Source organism: Geotrypetes seraphini, chromosome 8, assembly GCF_902459505.1.
Source record: "Geotrypetes seraphini chromosome 8, aGeoSer1.1, whole genome shotgun sequence".
NCBI lineage: Eukaryota > Metazoa > Chordata > Amphibia > Gymnophiona > Dermophiidae > Geotrypetes > Geotrypetes seraphini.
In genome coordinates this window covers 97,585,787-97,598,688 of record NC_047091.1, presented here as the reverse complement: position 1 = coordinate 97,598,688, position 12,902 = coordinate 97,585,787, and the positions used below count along the sequence as shown (strand labels likewise).

The window sequence follows — 12,902 nt, the reverse complement described above, 5'->3', positions numbered from 1 at the left end:
CTTGCACAGCATGCGGAATATGTACTGGATAACGAGGATGAAGACACCACCTAAATAAGTAATTGCTATGTGTTACAGTATTATGTTTAACATTAACTGTATATGAATCATGATTTAATGGAATTACAGTATGGTATATGTTTGTACATGGTTAGTTCTACAATACAGTACTTGAATTGTACAGTACAATGCAAGAACTTATTTCTTTTAAATCAATCTATGCTCACATATATGAAGGGAAGGTTTATTATTTGTGAATTCACAGTATTCGTGAAGGGTTTACCCCCAAACCCTGCGAATATTAAAGCAAAAAGTTATTTGTGGCTCTTTGGCATTTGCAGGCCGGCTTTGCCCCTAACCCCCGCAAATATGGAGGGAGAAGGGTAAACTCTTTAGCTCCTCAATATCTCTCCTCTTGTCGCTCCCTACACTCCTCCCTGGGAACTCTGTACCCTTCTCTTCTACTGCCAACTGCAGACTGCGTCCTCTCTCTCTTACTGTACCTTATGCCTGGAACAAACTGCCTGAGTAATACGTCAAACTCTGTCCCTGGAACTATTCAAATCCAAAGTAAAAGCCCTCCTCTATGAGAATTCATTTAACATAATCCTCTCACCCTAAGCACCTACTTGTCCTGTTGTCTGTTAATTTAGATTGTAAACTCTACTGAACAGGAACCATCTCTTAAATATCTTCTCGTACAGCACTATGCATGCCTATCAGCACTATAGAAATGTTAAACAGTAGTAGTAGTAGTAGTTTAGTCAGCTTTTGAAACTTAAAAAGGCTTCATACATCATTTGTATGAATTTGGGAGCAAACCACTGCCCAGGTTACCCAGAGCGTCCTGACAGGGTCTTCTGCACTGGCTTCTGGTGTTTGTCCACCAACACACGGCTACACTTTGCCAAGTCCATTTTCTCTAGCTCCTGCCGGAATTTATGGCTTAGAAAATGATCCAGCTGAGCACCTAAGCCACCAGAAGTATAAGGGGAAGCGAAGCCCAAAGTTTATGCTCCCCCTCACATGCCATGCAGCACATGGAACAATGACTCCCTTCAGATAGGCATCCACCACAAATCTGAAGTATCGTCACCTGAGGAGTCCATCTATACTGATTTCTGTCAAAAATAGAAAGGTATTGAGGCAGATGGAGGCTTTTAAAACAAAATTGAGAAATCCAAGATGGCCACAACAATAGCAATTCTGTCGCCTAAAATGGCCCATAGAGAAAAAAAATACAGGGAAGGGGTTTTAGGAGGTGGGGGACCTGATCCCTAACCTCAGAACCCTTTAAAATGACTTTTAAAAGGGCCCCTTTCCCACAATTTTCCCCATAGGCTGCAATAGCCTTACTCACTGTGCCATGCTTCTGTCTTGGAGCTGCATAGGGAAACCTCTGATCAGATGGGAGAGAAGATTTCTGCCTCAGACAAGCCTGGAGTCCAACAGATTTCTTGTTTCTTCAGACTGCTGTCCAGTTCCTAACGTGGAACTAGACCTTTAGACCCCCACCAGAGCCACGCGACATCATAGGGGGAGGAACATAGCTCCAATCCTGGATAAAATTGCCTCAGGAACCACTCAGTCTGCACTCAATCCCACTGCTGACAGAAGCTGGGGCAAGCTGCTCAAGCCTACTGCAGACAAACCTGGGATAAGATTGCTTCCAAGGGTACAGACCCTGAGCTCTGAAAATTACTGATACAGACTGGCCACTCAGGAATCATGCAAGGCATGTGCCTGTATGCTATAATCCTCAGCCCTGAGAGCCTCTATCTTCTCACAGCCAGAGATGCCCTGGGATGACTGGGATCCTCTGCAGCACTGAAAGCCTCTGACTGGATAATAAAAAAACTGAAAATAATAAGATTAAACTCAAACAGAACAGACAGGCTCTTTACTCTTTGCTTGTAGAGAGTAATGCTGCCCGATTTGTCGATTCACTTCAGTGAATTGATTCAATTTCCCAAAAAATCATACTCACCAATTCAGTGAACAGCACCCCCCCCCCCCCCTCCCGTGAGATCTGACATACCTTCAGGGCCTCCAAAAGCAGCAGCAGCGGCAGTGGATGACTATCAGATGCAGGCTCTGATGACATGGCAGAGGGAAGCCTGTTCAGAACCTGGTCTGCTAACCATTAGGAGACCCGATGGTATGTCAGATCTCTCGGGGGGGTGGGAGGGGGAAGGTCAGGAAGTGCTGCACAGGGGGATGAGAAGGACAGAAAGCCACTGCACAGGGGGGAAGAAAGGACAGGATGGAGGAAAGGGAGTGCAACAAAGTGGTAAAAGGGGTGAGAGGGAGAAATCCTGCATATGATGGAGGGTAGGGAGACATGCATGGAGAAGAGAGAGGGAGAAATGTACATAGGGTGGAGGGCAGGGAGAGATGGTGCATGGGGAAAGAGAAAAATATTTCACATGATAATGAAAGGGAGGAAGGGAGAGATGTTGCGTGGAGGAGAATAGAGAGGTCTGACCCAGGGCACAAGGCAGGGAGAGAAACAGAGAGATGGCAGACAGTGGGAAAGAAATGTTGGATATATGGCAGTGGAAGGAAAAGGTACAGAGATGGAAAATGAATGGTGAGCACAGAGAAAGAAGAAAACGTCAAATGGGCAGGAGACTCTGGTGAGCAAGTTAACAGAAGACAAACAGAAACCAGAGCCTGGGGCCAACATGATTTGAATAATAAAATGACCAGACAACAAAAGGTAGAAAAAATTATTTTTTTTCTATTTTGTGATTACAATATGTCAGATTTGAAATGTGTATCCTGCCAGAGCTGGTGTTAGACAGCGAGCGTGAGCTAAGACCTAACGGAGAGAGGAAAAGTCTTGTTTATTTTGTTTGCACCACAGCTCTGGCGTGAGGTTGGAGAGGGCAAAGGGTGGATGAAGAGGCTACAAAATAAATCCACCAGGGGGGGAACCACACCCAATAGGGAAGGAAAAGCGAATCAAATTAAAAAATAAATAAATTCAATAGGCTGAATCGAATCGAAAATATTTCCCCTGAATCGGGCAGCACTAGTAGAGAGCAAGACTCAGGGAGTGGAGCTCATCCCAGAGTGATGGAAGGTAGAGCATGAAAACAAAACAATGGGCTCTCTACAACCCTCATGGCTAATAAAGGTTTTATCCGCTGGTCAAGACTACCAGTTCTGTTGCACAAGAAAACAGAAATATTTCCATCTAAACTCAATATCCTCCCACAATCTCTATTGTCAGGATTTCCACCCTACAATACTCTAGCTACACAGAATTGGCATCAACCCTTATGTTGCCTCTGCAGTTTGTATATTATTGATCTTTCCTGTTGCTCGTTATCACATCCTAAGGAGATTTAACAATTATGTTGATAGAGTCTATTCAAACAAGTGGAAAAGAAGGGGGTTTCAACCAGGGAAATCTCCTTAGGCCCCCAAGCCACATAGGGCCTCAAGTCTATCTGAAACTGACGGAGGTACAGTCTACTGATAGATTTTGGGGTCCCTACCCAAATTTCTGTCCTGTGCCCCAGCATGACTAACATAGGTCATGATTTTACACCAGGATATATTTATGGAATTACCTTTAAAATAAACAAAGAGGACTGCTCCCATGCAGAACAGCTAGAGTCAAAAAGCCATATGCCTGTCATTTTCAGCTTCCCTTGAATTGAGGAATTAACCTAGAACTTGACATGCTTTCCTTTTCTCTTCCACTGCACTCAAATTTCCCCCATTGCTCCCCATCTCCCTCAAGGGATTGGTAGACTTGTCATAGAAGCTATAAGGGACACTCTGTTTTGGTTGCCATCATTCCTCGGGCTCTTTTTCTTAGAACCAAGCCACAACCACTTATGGAAACAACAGGACAGGGCTCAGCCTCTACTTGGCACCGCAGGGATAGAGGGAACTGGCCAAGCTTGCAGCTAGATCCAATACTGTGGCCCAGGAATTATCTACATGGCAAAGGTTATTTATAGGAACAGCTGAAGGGATGACAACCAAGGGAGCAGTAATAGACACTAAACTACAGAAGTGTAACTGGCATAAGTCGTGTGGGAATGACAGGAACTATTGCTGCTATGGTATCACACGTAGCTGTTACATCAGACAGGGCAAGTTCTTTTGGTTAACTTCAAGGTGGCTCTTAAAATTTTTGTTTCCTGGGTATAGCCATATCAAGGTTGATAACAAGGGGTGAATGGGGTTTCTTTTTCACAGAGAAGGCAAAAGATTTTGATTTATCTCACTCCTTTTTTCAATAGTAGCTCAAGGCATATCACATTCAGATTCGGTAGATACTTTTCTGTTCCCAGCAGACTTAAAATCTAAATTTGTATCCAAGGCAATGGAAGATTAATTGTCTTCCCCTAGATCACAAGGAGCAACAGTGGTGGGATTTTAACCCCAACTTCCCTAATTTTGAGCCTGCTGGCAGTCTAAACCACTAGACTCCACGCTGTGTTTGTAGTAGCTCCCACTATAATCAATGCCCTCTGCTCTTCACTGCCACTGCTCATCAGATGGCCTAGCATACTACTTCTGTCTTGATAAAAATCAATGCTTTTCATAGGTTGTTAAATCAAATACTTTTCACCCAATATATTAAACATCCTATGAAAAGCATTTGATTTTTATCAAGACAGAAGTAGTATACTAGGCCATCTGATGAGAAGTGGCAGCGAAAGATACAGCACATTAATAATACTGGGAGCTAATACAAACACAACTGAAAAGACAGGATAGATAAAGGAGCAAGTGGGAGCTCTTGAAGTGCTGGAATGGTATCAGGCATTAATACATACACGAAGGCTTGGAAACAAACAAGGTAGAATGAGGGCAGCATATTAGGAAGGTAATTTTTTTGGGGGGGGGTTGTTTGCTTGTTTTTTGAGAGAAAAAAAAACAGTCTGGGAAGAATACTGGCCCTGGAAAACCATTTTTAGCTAAGCCCCAGTTCCTGACAAATATACCATAGTACAGTGTCTCTCAAACTGTGTGCCCCGAAGAGACTCTGGGTGTGTCATGAGAATTCCAGATTTTTATTTTTAAAATTTCCCTTCATAAGTAAACACTAGAATAGATGACATGTACGTCACGTACGCAAGAGTCTGTCAATGTTATGAATGTCTGTTTGTAAGGATACAACCGCCCAGACCTTGAAAACTAACAACAAGTAATTTTATTTTTATTTTTTATGCAGTAGTTATCCTAACGAACAATAAAGCAATCAAGGGTGTGTTACCATTTGGATCTGCTTATCTTTGCGAACTTGGATTTTCAGCTCTGACAGAAATTAAATTTAAAAAAAGAACAACCACAGATGGTACACGATGAAATGTGTGTTTGCTTGTCGACTATCAAGCCGCATTTTTAGTTAATTTGCACTCAAAAATAAGCACATCCATCACATTGATTAGCAATTCTATCTACTTTAGTTTCACATTTTACCCATACATAGCTTAAAGAACTTTAAATAAATAACTCTCAAATTTAATTTTTTTGTTAGTTTTGCCATTTTATAATTTCAATTATAATGTGCCATGAAAAGCATTTGCTCCGTTTAGTGTGCCAGAGCTAAAAAAAAGGTTTGAGAGAGACTGCCATAACTAGTTACTCCAACCTATAAAACCAACACTTTGTAGACAAAGACCTCATGAAAGCCCTCTGGTCCCCTCTCAAATTTGAAACAATCTGATAATAATCTCCAGAAGGACATGAAATGCTGCACCAACACCTGAAGAACTACAAGAATGAGCCAGTTAGTGTCACAGTGTACACGAAGAAATATATACATAATAATTAAGAATGTTCAGTTCTAATAAAACCACTGGGACTCTCCACACATAAATGCCTTCTAATGCTCTGCCTACTCTCAATTCAAACCAGCACATACAGGAGGATTATGATGTTTTTTGTACATTTTTCTGATTAGCAGGACTTTAAAACATTGCCAACATAGGGGAACACAACTACAAATGAGTTTGCTGCCACTACTAAACACTTTAGAAAATAAGAGAAAGGGGATAGGAATTGGTTTACCACAGATTACAATTAGGGTTTTTTTTATTTTTTTGGGGGGGGGATTAGGGTTGTTGTTTTTTTATATACCACCTAGCAAGATTATCTAAGCGGTTTTACAATCAGGTACTCAAGCATTTTCCCTATCTGTCCCGGTGGGCTCACAATCTACCTAACATACCTGAATCAAATCAGTTTACATATAAAGGTACTTATTTTGTACCTGGGGCAATGGCGGGTTAGGTGACTTGCCCAGAGTCACAAGGAGCTGCAGTGGGAAATGAACCCAGTTTCCTTGGTTTCTCATACTGCACTAATCACTAGACCAGTGTTTCTCAACTCGGTCCTGGGGTACCCCCTTGCCAGTCAGGTTTTCAACATATCCACAATGAATATGCATGGAAGAAATTTGCATAGAATGGAAGCAGTGTATGCAAATCACGTTTATGCAAATTCAATGTGGATATCCTGAAAACCTGACTGGCAAGGGGGTACTCCAGGACCGAGTTGAGAAACACTGCACTAGGCTACCTTTGCAAGTCTCATTCCTCCCTTATATTTACTACCGACTACCAATACACAAGAGGGCTTCAGGGCAGGAACCACCTAGCCCGAGTTGAAAAAGGAACCCCTAACAAAGGTTTTACTTAAGGGGCTACCTGGGGTGCAGCCCAAGCCCTCAACATAACCTAATAATTTAAGGCTCCATCGGAAGCAGACTTTTTTTTAAAGTAAAAAATAATCGACAGAGATATTGCACTCCCAAAATATTAAACTAAATCATAAAATGTCATTGCAGCAGCAAAAAAATGTAGGTTTGCAAAGATGCCATTAATAGAAGAGACATTAGAAAAAGGCACGGAGGGAACAAGGGTATAAACTACTTTAGACTACTTTAACTAATAATGCAACATAGGGGAGATAGCTGGCTAGTCCCCACTAGGAACACGACAGGGTGAACACAGTAGATACCCTCAGAATTGAGGATATGATAAAGTATAAATAACTAGAATTATCAAGGTGTATGTAAATCGAAAATGAATACGAAACAGGCATTATGTGTGCAAATAAGTAGGATTTAGTATGAACATAGTACATGATACTAGTATTATATGTGTATATACATAGGATGATACTAGTATTATATGTGCATATACATAGTATGATTGATTACGGTATAAATGTGTCTACCATCTCAGAAAACACTAACTCATGTAACACCTTTTCAGAAGCTCATGTAAACCGCTCTGAATTGACTCCCCAGTCATTAGTAGTGATATAGAAGCTTTCAATAAACAATAAAAAGTTTTAGCAGCAGCAGCGTAGGTACCATGGCATTTTAATTTTTAAGCACAGGAAAATGTTTGTAAAAGCAGTAGCTAAGACATAGGATTTTGATAGCAGAAATAGTAATAATTTGCACCCAAGTAGCTCCTGCATTGCAGAGGGACCCAGGAAAGAGTTGGTAGATTCCTCCTGCTCTAGGAGCCCTTCGTTTAGAACACTTGCCACTGTACCGGGTAATGTTGTAATGGCAACAACAGAGTATTTAGTGGCAATGGCAGCTCAAAAACAGGTAAACAGGTTCCAGCAGCATCTAATAGCAAGAGAGTTAGCATCAAATGCAAAGGAGATCAAAGATAGGAAGTTTGACAGCATCAGTAAAGAAAGAATTTTCATAGCAGAACAGTGAGAGACAGTAGAGGAGTTGCAGTAGCAGACATAGTAAGGGGCTTTTTGCACAAGTTGAAAATAGGAAAGACAGGAGCTTTTACAAAAGGACAGGAAGGAAGATTTTAGTAGCAATGTAGAGAAAGATCATAAAGGCTTAGCATTTGAGAAGGGTTTATAGCAAAGATAGTTTTGTTCGTTTCTAAAGGAGCAGAAAGAGAGAAAGATCTTGACAGGTTTAGTTTTTAGCAGAGACAGTAAGGGACTAATGGGGGAAGCTGAGAGCGCTAGCCTGAAGCTTTAGTAGCAGAGACAGTAAGGGACTAGTGGGGTGGGGGAGCTGAGAGAGTCAGCCTGAAAGTTTAGTAGCAGAGATAGTAAAGGACTTAGGGGTGGGGAAAGGAGCTGAGAGAGCCATCCTGAAGGTTTAGTAGCAGAGATAGTAAGGGACTGAAGGGGAGGAACTGAGAGAGCCAGCCTGAAGGTTTAGTAGCAAAGACAGTAAAGGACTGGGGGGGGGGGAGGAACTGAGAGAACCAGCCTGAAGGTTTAGTAGCAAAGACAGTAAGGGACTGGGGGGGGGAGGAACTGAGAGAGCCAGTCTGAAGGTTTAGTAGCATAGACAGTAAAGGACTTGGGGGTGGAGCTGAGAGCACCAGCCTGAAGATTTAGTAGCAGAGATAGTAAAGGACTTGGGGGGGGGGTGGAGCTGAGAGCGCCAGCCTGAAGGTTTAGTAGCAGAAATAGTAAGGGGCTTTGGGGGGAACAGAGAGAGCCAGCCTGAAGGTTTAGTAACAGAGACAGTAAGGGGCTTTGCGGGGAGCCGAGAGAGCCAGCCTGAAGGTTTGGGAGCCAAGAGAGCCAGCCTTAAGGTTTGGGAGCAGAGAGAGCCAGCCTGAAGGTTTAGTTATAGAGACAGTAAGGGGCTTTGGGGGGAACAGAGAGAGCCAGCCTGAAGGTTTAGTAGCAGAGACAGTAAGGGGCTTTGCGTGGAGCTGAGAGAGTCAGCCTGAAAGTTTAGTAGCAGAGATAGTAAAGGACTTGGGGGTGGGGAAAGGAGCTGAGAGAGCCATCCTGAAGGTTTAGTAGCAGAGATAGTAAGGGACTGGGGGGGAGGAACTGAGAGAACCAGCCTGAAGGTTTAGTAGCAAAAACAGTAAGGGACTGGGGGGGGAGGAACTGAGAGAGCCAGTCTGAAGGTTTAGTAGCAAAGACAGTAAAGGACTTGGGGGTGGAGCTGAGAGCGCCAGCCTGAAGGTTTAGTAGCAGAGACAGTAAGGGGCTTTGGCGGGAGCACAGAGAGCCAGCCTGAAGGTTTAGTAGCAGAGACAGTAAGGGGCTTTGCAGGGAGCCGAGAGAGCCAACCTGAAGGTTTAGTAGCAGAGATAGTAAGGGGCGATGCGGGGAGCAGAGAGAGCCAGCCTGAAGGTTTAGTAGCAGAGACAGTAAGGGGCTTTGCGGGGAGCCGAGAGAGCCAGCCTGAAGGTTTAGTAGCAGAGACAGTAAGAGGCTTTGGGGGGAGCACAGAGCGCCAGCCTGAAGGTTTAGTAGCAGAGACAGTAAGGGGCTTTGGGGGGAGCAGAGAGAGCCAGCCTGAAGGTTGAGTAGTAGAGACAGTAAGGGGCTTTGGGGGGAGCACAGAGCGCCAGCCTGAAGGTTTAGTAGTAGAGACAGTAAGGGGCTTTGGGGGGAGCACAGAGCGCCAGCCTGAAGGTTTAGTAGTAGAGACAGTAAGGGGCTTTGGGGGGAGCACAGAGCGCCAGCCTGAGGGTTTAGTAGTAGACAAAGTAAGGGGCTTTGCGGGGAGCAGAGAGAGCCAGCCTGAAGGTTTAGTAATAGAGACAGTAAGGGGCTATGCGGGGAGATAAGAGAGCCAGCCTGAAGGTTTAGTAATAGAGACAGTAAGGGGCTTTGCGGGGAGATGAGAGAGCCAGCCTGAAGGTTTAGTAATAGAGACAGTAAGGGGCTTTGCAGGGAGATGAGAGAGCCAGCCTGAAGGTTTAGTAATAGAGACAGTAAGGGGCTATGCGGGGAGATAAGAGAGCCAGCCTGAAGGTTTAGTAATAGAGACAGTAAGGGGCTTTGCGGGGAGATGAGAGAGCCAGCCTGAAGGTTTAGTAATAGAGACAGTAAGGGGCTTTGCAGGGAGATGAGAGAGCCAGCCTGAAGGTTTAGTAATAGAGACAGTAAGGGGCTTTGCAGGGAGATGAGAGAGCCAGCCTGAAGGTTTAGTAATAGAGACAGTAAGGGGCTTTGGGGGGAGCAGAGAGAGCCTGCCTGAAGGTTTAGTAGCAGAGACAGTAAGGGGCTTTGGGGAGAGCAGAGAGAGCCTGCCTGAAGGTTTAGTAGCAGAGACAGTAAGGGACTTTGCGGAGAGCTGAGAGAGCCAGCCTGAAGGTTTAGTAGTTGAGACAGTAAGGGGCTTTGGGGGGGGGGAGCAGAGAGAGCTAACCTGAAAATTTAGTAGCAGAGATAGTAATGGGCTTTTAAGGGAGCTGAGAGAAGAAGCTTGTGGTTTACCAACCGTGTTAGGTAATGGGCTTTTACCGGAGCTCCGAGAAGTGGCTTAAGCTTTACCCATAGTGATAGTAAATGGTTTTACACAGGACTGAAAGAAGTAACTTGGGGTGTAACTGAAAAGATCTGGGGAGGGCAGCAATCGCAAACACGGGCTTAGCAAACCTCAAATTTTCCTAGTAATTATTCTTCACTCTACAGATGGAAATCGAAAAGGATTGGGGGGCGGGGAGATCTGCATATTGCACAACAGCAAATACATTAAATTTTTCATTTACCATAATACAGGAGAAACGAAAAGAAAAGGAAAAAAAAAAAAAAGAGAGGGAAGGGCAGGCAACCGAATTCAATTAGTACTAGAGCCTAAATGAAAGGGAAATGCACCGAGGACACAAGCAGAAATACAGAGCTCGAGAGCGAAAGACTGACGGAGGGATCCGCCTCCAACTCTACTCCCAGCCGCGCCTGCCGCCTCCATTTTCCCTTCCCCGAGCCTGGCGGCCACCGAGGCCCAAAGCCCCAGGGCCGGGCTAGGCCGCGTTCCCAAATTGGCTTCCAACCCGGTTAACTTTAAAAAAAAAAACAACCCAGAGACATCCAGCACAACGTCAGTCAAGAAAGAGCAGCAAAACAACAATTCAGTCAGCCGAGGATGGGAAGATAAGCCAAGAGAAAGGGGGGGAAAGAATCGGCTAAACCCCAACCAAGGCTTTACCGCTTTTCCTTTTCGCAGGCCCTAAAGCCTCCAAAACAAACGGTAGGAAGAAGCAGTAATACTAATAGAAACCGGCTGAGGGGATTCATTAGGCAAATCATCGTCAGGGAAGAGTTGCCAAAAGAGAGGACGGGCAGGAGGAGAGAGAGAAAAAAAAAAAAAAAGGAAGCAGCCTTCACAACAAAATTAGTCATAATTGGCATGAAATGGTAACTGGATACTCACTTTCACCGTTTGCCTGGCCGCAGGAAGCCAAAATAAAGGTGGCGAGAAGCAGCACAACCGTCCTCCAGCCCATCCTTGCTCACTCTTCTTTTGTACGAGTTGAGTAAGAATTCAATTTTAAAGACAGTCACCCCCTTCCTAAATCAATTTCGGGAGGGTGGGGGGGGGCAGACTTAATAAGTTTTTGCTCTGCAGCCCCCAAAATAAAACAAATCAAAATAGTACAATATATATCATGTCCCTTCTCCCCCAAAGTTGCAGTTTTCTTTCTTTCACAATTTTTTTTATTCCCCGGAGTTATCAGCTGTTGAGAAAATAAAATCAATTCTAGAGCTTTATAACTATTTTTAACGCTGAATCCTCTAACCCTCTTCTTATCCCACAAGTGGGGAAATAAGTCTAGAACCGAACAAATTTAGGGTGCAAGTGCACTTGCATTGGTACAATATTCCAATGGAGGTCAAGCTATATTTGTTTGTATCTTATTTCGATACAGATTTTTTTTTTTTTTTTGACATAAATATCTCTAAGATTCGCTCTAAAGTGTCGGGTTTGAGTCTCTCCAGGACTGCAGTGAGCTTCCCTCTTCTCGCTTCTGCTGTTATATAGATGCGGCTTGAAATCGACTTCCCTTCCCACTGATCGCAGGAAAAATGATTTGTAAAAATAAACAGTCCCAGGCTTTTCACAAGAAACAAGCTGCACAAATATTTCCCGAGGGCTTCTTCCTTTAGCAACAGCAAATATATATATATATTTTGTTGTTAGAAGTTTTTCCTTTTTCCACTCCTTCCTCAGAAAAGGTGGCAGAGTAGATTTCCCTCTACTATTTTATTTGGCAGATGGCCTAAGTGACATCCAAACTCCAGACCCAGAACACTTTAGCCGAGGTGAACCTTTTTAACATGGACAGTTGATAGGAGAAAAAAAACAAAATCCTGCCTTCTTGCCTGCTCACGTTAGTGCTCTTTTCCCGGTTGTCGACTGCTCAGCATTCTCTTCTTCTACAACAGCTTTCTACGAGCAAAAGGCTGATCTGTCCATATTAACCAGCACACCAAACCCAGTTGTGCTGGTAGAAAGCAGAGAGGGATTGAAAGCGTGAGATTTAGCTAACACGAAAACTTCTTTTTTTTTTTTTTTTTCTTTCCTCTTTCCCTTCTCTCCCCCTTTCAGGCACTCTTGATGTCTTTCTAGCCAGTAAACAAGAGCTGCCAGTCAGCTGGGACTGGATACAAAGCAGATGCAAAAAATGGGCTGGAGCCCAGGGGAAGGTGGAAGGGATCCGGTGTCTGCGATATACAGACGTGCATTTCTTTCTAGTCCTAAACACGTAGGCACGCTGTACATCTCTCGCTCTGCTATAGAATGCGTGTCTCTCACAAAGGCTGGGCACACGCATTCACTTGCTTTTTCACCCGTAGTTTCTATAGGTGTCTGCGCACGTCATCCCTCCCCGCAGAGACTCCAGAATCAAGCATTGGAACTTTGGCATGTAGTCCAGAGAGTGCACTGCTCTGAATCTTAGAAGGGGGGGGGGGGGAGTTTTTCTCCCACATACATTCCTTGTGCACAATCGTACGTGGCAGAGATGTCTGTGGTTTAGTTGCAAGGGCTCGTATTTTTCACTATGCTGACGGGATCTCGCTCACACTTGTGGGTGCTTACAATTCGCTAATCCCAGTTCCCTTTCCTCCTGGGCATGCACGCGCCAACGCACCGGCACCCTCTCTCTTATTCACAGTGCTATCATTCTCCA

The 12,902-nt window shown here is 44.1% G+C and overlaps 1 protein-coding gene across 2 annotated transcripts in view; it reads right to left on the bottom strand.

Annotated features, from left to right (window-relative positions):
* The window catches only part of INSR (insulin receptor), a 328,183-nt gene extending 315,575 nt beyond the window's left edge, over positions 1–12,608 (bottom strand). The window contains exon 1 of one of the 2 annotated variants that reach the window (XM_033956911.1): positions 11,144–12,608. In XM_033956911.1, the coding sequence (XP_033812802.1) occupies positions 11,144–11,216 (73 nt within the window). In that variant the 5' untranslated portion in view covers positions 11,217–12,608. Of the gene's footprint in view, positions 1–10,918; positions 10,939–11,143 lie in introns of those variants that run through there. The other variant, XM_033956913.1, reaches the window with a different exon arrangement.
* Positions 12,609–12,902: the final 294 nt, after the last annotated feature.